General features: G+C 59.6%; 1 protein-coding gene across 1 annotated transcript; it reads right to left on the reverse strand.

Moving 5' to 3' along the window:
• Positions 1 to 625: 625 nt before the first annotated feature.
• On the reverse strand, positions 626 to 3,815 carry SOX18 (SRY-box transcription factor 18). Its single transcript, XM_035548520.1, has 2 exons — positions 3,401 to 3,815; positions 626 to 1,476 (listed from the first exon to the last, which is right to left on the reverse strand). Exons 1-2 carry the CDS (start codon positions 3,813 to 3,815, stop codon positions 626 to 628), a joined length of 1,266 nt encoding a protein of 421 aa, XP_035404413.1.
• Between the last annotated feature and the right edge of the window lie 471 nt (positions 3,816 to 4,286).

The following is a 4,286-nucleotide window of genomic DNA, read 5'->3' on the forward strand; positions in this document are numbered from 1 at the left end:
TTTATTTTTAAAAAGTCTAATAAAAAAAAAAACACAACAAAGACATTAAATATCATTTTATATATAAAAATGCTTAGTAAAAATATAGTTTTGTTGCCCAATTAAAATATATTGCTGAGAATACAGTAAAAACTGTCCTAAAGACCACCACTACTGGGCACCGAGTCTTCCACGGCCCCTGCAAAGGCTTCCTAAAGTCTCCCCCCCCGCGCGACTTTGCCTGCCCTGGGGTTAGATACTGGGGCAGGCGGCTCTGGTCGTCCTGTTGGTAGTTGTTTCAGGCAGGATTCACTGTAGTTCGCCTAAAAACACCCCCGAGCTGGTCAGGAGCTGCAGCTGAGCCCCGCCGAGAGGGCAGGGAGTGCGGCAGGCAGGCTAGTGCGTGCGTTAACCTTGCTTTGGAAAGGCGTCTATCTGTGTTATATAGGCATACGGTATATCAGTGAGTTCAGCATGATTGGTTTTTCTTAAAAAAAAAAAAAAAAAAAAAAAAAAAGCGATGCATTTAATGAGATACTCTAAATATTATGGAGCTCATGGTTAAAGGAGGATGGCTTTTTGGTTTTGAAGGAGAGCGGGCGCTGCCGGGGCTCTCGCGGTGAGCACATTGCACGGTGGGGCGAACCTAACCGGTGATGCAGGGGCTGTAGTAAACGGCGCTGCTGGCGTCGGACAGGGCGGATATCAAGCTGCTCTCCTCGCAGGAGATGCTTCTAGGAGTCACTTTGGACAGGGAGACATGGTAAGGGAGTCCCGAGGCGTCGGGACGAGTCCTGCTCATGTTCAAATACTGGTCAAACTCGTTGCGGTCAACGTCCGTCCACAGCTCGCTTTGGTTCAAGTGATCCACGCTCTCCATGTGGTGGGCTTCGGGCGGGGGCGAGAGCTGGCCCAGGTGGGCGGAAAGCCCGTTCTGAGTCCCCGAGCACATCTGGTTGTAGTATATGCTGGAGGGATGGGGAGTCCTCATGGCGTCGGCCAAGTGCGACGGGGTCTGCGCATAGGGCACGGCCACGTCCCGCCCGATGCACTTCTCCTGGGGAAACTCCATCTGGTGATGGTGGTGGTAGCCGCGAAAGGGCATCATGTTGCAGTCATCCTGCATGTGCGGAGGGAAAAACGCCGGCTCGGTCTGTTCCAAGACATCCAAGGGAGACATCTCAGGAGTTGGCAAGCCATAGTTTTCAATATCCGACCCCATGGAGTGGAGTTCTCTGAAGTGGTTAAGTGGGGGAGGCTGGGGGTGGCCCGGCTGGCTGCCGCCGTGGTGACTCATGCTGAAGTTGTCACTGCAAGGCTGGGAAAGGTTATGGAGGAGGATATTGGGTTCCATCCTCTTGATTTTCTTGGCTTGCTTCTTTCTCCTCGGGCGGTACTTGTAGTTGGGGTGATCCTGGAGGTGCTGGATTCGCAGCCGCTCGGCCTCTTCCACGAAGGGACGCTTGTCGCTGGCGCTCAGCGCCTTCCACGACTGGCCTGGAAGGGGAAACGAAGCTCTGTGACAGCGGCCGGAGGGGGCACACGGGGAGGGGGCACACAGGGTGTGGGGGGTCCCTTGACCAACTCCATACTTTAGCTGGGTCCCAATGCTGGCATGACAAGGGGACGGGGAGCGGGACCCCGAGCAGGGCTGTCCCTGCGTGCCCAGCGCTTTGGTGCAGAGGGGAACAGGGGTGCAAAGCCTGCTGCCCCTGGGGTGTCCGATTCCCTGCATCCCACCCCGCAGCCCTGAACCTCTGCAGCCCAAATTCCTGTCCCCGAACCTGCGCCCTGCAGCCCCGTATCCTGAACCCCTCATCCCTGCATCCCGCAGCTCCGTGTCCCTGCATCCTGCTGCCCCATCTGGCCATATCCTGCTTCCCGTAGCCCCGCATCCTGCGACTCCATCTACCCATATCCTGCTTCCCGTGTTCCCACATCCCGCATCCTATGCTTGTGTATCCCGCATCCTGCAGCCCTGTATTCCCGTATCCTGCATCTCCCCAGCTGCGTATTCCCACATCCCACAGCCTTCCCTGCATCCTCGCATCCCACAACCCCGTTTCCCTGCCTCTGGAGTACACGCAGCTTTGTATCCCCACATCCCACAAACCCAGAGCCTCGTTTTCCCACATCCTCTAACACCATATCCCACAGACTTGTAGCGCTGCACCCCGCAGCCCTTGGTCCCACAGCCCGACATCCCTGCAGCCAGCATCCTCTGGTCCCATATCCTTAGGGTCTGCGTATCACAAACCTCTAACCTCACAGCCCACATCCCGCAGCCCTGCATCCAGCAGCACCCTGTCCCTGCAGCCCTATACCCTCAGTCGGCATCCCGCAGTCCTGTCCCCTTCCAGCCTCTCCGCCACAGCCCCCTGTCCTTCCCCCTCATCCCATTGCCTCGTCTCCTCGCAGCCTGCATTCCACAGCCCCGTACTCTTGCAGCCTACATCCCAACACCCCGTACCCTACAGCCTGCGTCCCCAGCCCTGTATTCCTGCATCCCACTGCCCCGTACCCCTGCCTCACACAGTCAGCTCCGTGTCCCTGTATCCTGCAGCCCCGCACTCTTGCAGCTCATGCCCCCAGCCCTATAGCTGCGTACCCCGCGTCCCCAGCCCCATATCCCTGCATCCTGCAGCCCTATACATTTGCAGCTCACATTCTTAGCCCTTTACCTCGGCAAACTACATCCCCAGTCCCGTATCTGTGCAACCCACTGCCCCATACCCCTGTAGCCTGTCCTCAGCCCTGTATCTGTGCATCCCAGCCCCATACCCTTGTAATGCACATTCCCAGCCCTGTATCCCTGCATCCTGCAGCCCTACACCCTTTCAGACCATATCCTCAGTCCCATACCCCAGCAACCTACATCCCCAGCCCTGTATCTGTGCATCCCACTGCCCCACACCCCTGGAGCCTGTGTCCCCAGCCCTGCACCCCTTCATCCCCAGCCCCATACCCATGTAGTCCACACACCCAGCCCTGTATGTGCGTGTCCCGCAGCCCTGCATCTTACATCCCCATACCCCATACCTCTGCAGCCCACATCCTCAGCCCCACACCCTGGCATCCTACAGCCCCAGACCTGTATCTGAGCATCCTGCAGCCCCACATCCTACATCCCCATACCTTTGCAGCCCACATCCCCAGCCCCGTACCCTGGCATCCCACACCCCCAGCCCTGTATCTGTGAGTCCCACAGCCTCAAATTCTACATCCCCATACCCCGTACCTCCGCAGCCCACGTCCCCAGCCCTGTACCCTGGCATCCCACACCCCCAGCCCTGTATCTGTGCATCCCGCTGCCCCGTACCACAACAACCCACACCCCCAACCCCATACCGCTCCAACCCCAGCCCCGTCGTCTAGCATCCCCCATCCCCGTACCCCCCTCCCGACGCCCCAGCCCGCTCACCCAGCATCTTGCTGAGCACGGCGTTGTGCAGGTCGGGGTTCTGCTGCGCCAGCCGCTTGCGCTCATCCTTCGCCCAGACCATGAAGGCGTTCATGGGCCGGCGGATGCGGGAATCCTCGCCGGCCTTGCCCTCGGTGCGGCCCGCCGGGGGGCTGTATCCATAGCCCGGCTCGGGACTGGGCGTACGGCTGGGGGCCGCGCCGGGGGCCGCACCGGGAGCCGTAGCACCGGGGCCGGGGCCGAAGGCGAAGCCTGGCTCGGGGCTGGGCGTGCGGCTGGCGGGTGAGGCAGCTCCCGGGGGGCGCGCGAAGGCGAGCCCGGGCTCAGCGGCCGGCACGGCGGCGGTGACCCATGAACAGTCGCCCCGGGGTTGCGATATCTCCTCTCGGCAGTAGTTTGACTCAGATATATTCATTCCAGCTGGACAGCACTTTGTGTCCGACCCGACCGGGTGCCGGAGAGAGAATCGAGTCCCGCCGCGTCCCACGGGGTCCAGCAGCCGCCGAGCAAGGAGCGCCGCCGCTCGCTTCCCTCGCCTGCGCTCGGGCGCCTTCGGGGGGGATTTGGGGTCGGCTTGTTTTGTTTTGGTTTCTTTGCTTTGCTTTTTTTTTCTTTCTTTCTTTCTTTCTTTCTTTCTTTTTTTTTTCCCCCTTTCCCCCCAAAAAAAACTTTTGGGATGATGCTGGGCTGGAAGGGGCAAAATATAGCCGGGCTGGACCAATCAGCGGGGCGGAGGGGAGGAGGAGGAGAAGGAGGAGGAGGAGGAGGAGGAGGAGGAGGACAGGGAGAGGGAGAAGAGGAGGAGGAGGCGATGAGGGGGAGGAGGAGGAGGAGAAGGAGGAGGAGGAGGAGGAAGGGGGGCGTCCCCAGACACAGGCAGGAAGAA

The sequence above is a fragment of the Cygnus atratus genome, chromosome 16 (assembly GCF_013377495.2).
Source record: "Cygnus atratus isolate AKBS03 ecotype Queensland, Australia chromosome 16, CAtr_DNAZoo_HiC_assembly, whole genome shotgun sequence".
Lineage (NCBI taxonomy): Eukaryota > Metazoa > Chordata > Aves > Anseriformes > Anatidae > Cygnus > Cygnus atratus.

Bases quoted from the DNA above. Each gene is read 5' to 3' on its own strand.
- SOX18 (XM_035548520.1), bottom strand. From the start codon at position 3,815: ATGAATATATCTGAGTCAAACTACTGCCGAGAGGAGATATCGCAACCC. The intron at 1,477-3,400 runs GTGAGCGGGCTG...TTCCCCTTCCAG, and splicing joins CGTGCTCAGCAAGATGCTGG to GCCAGTCGTGGAAGGCGCTG.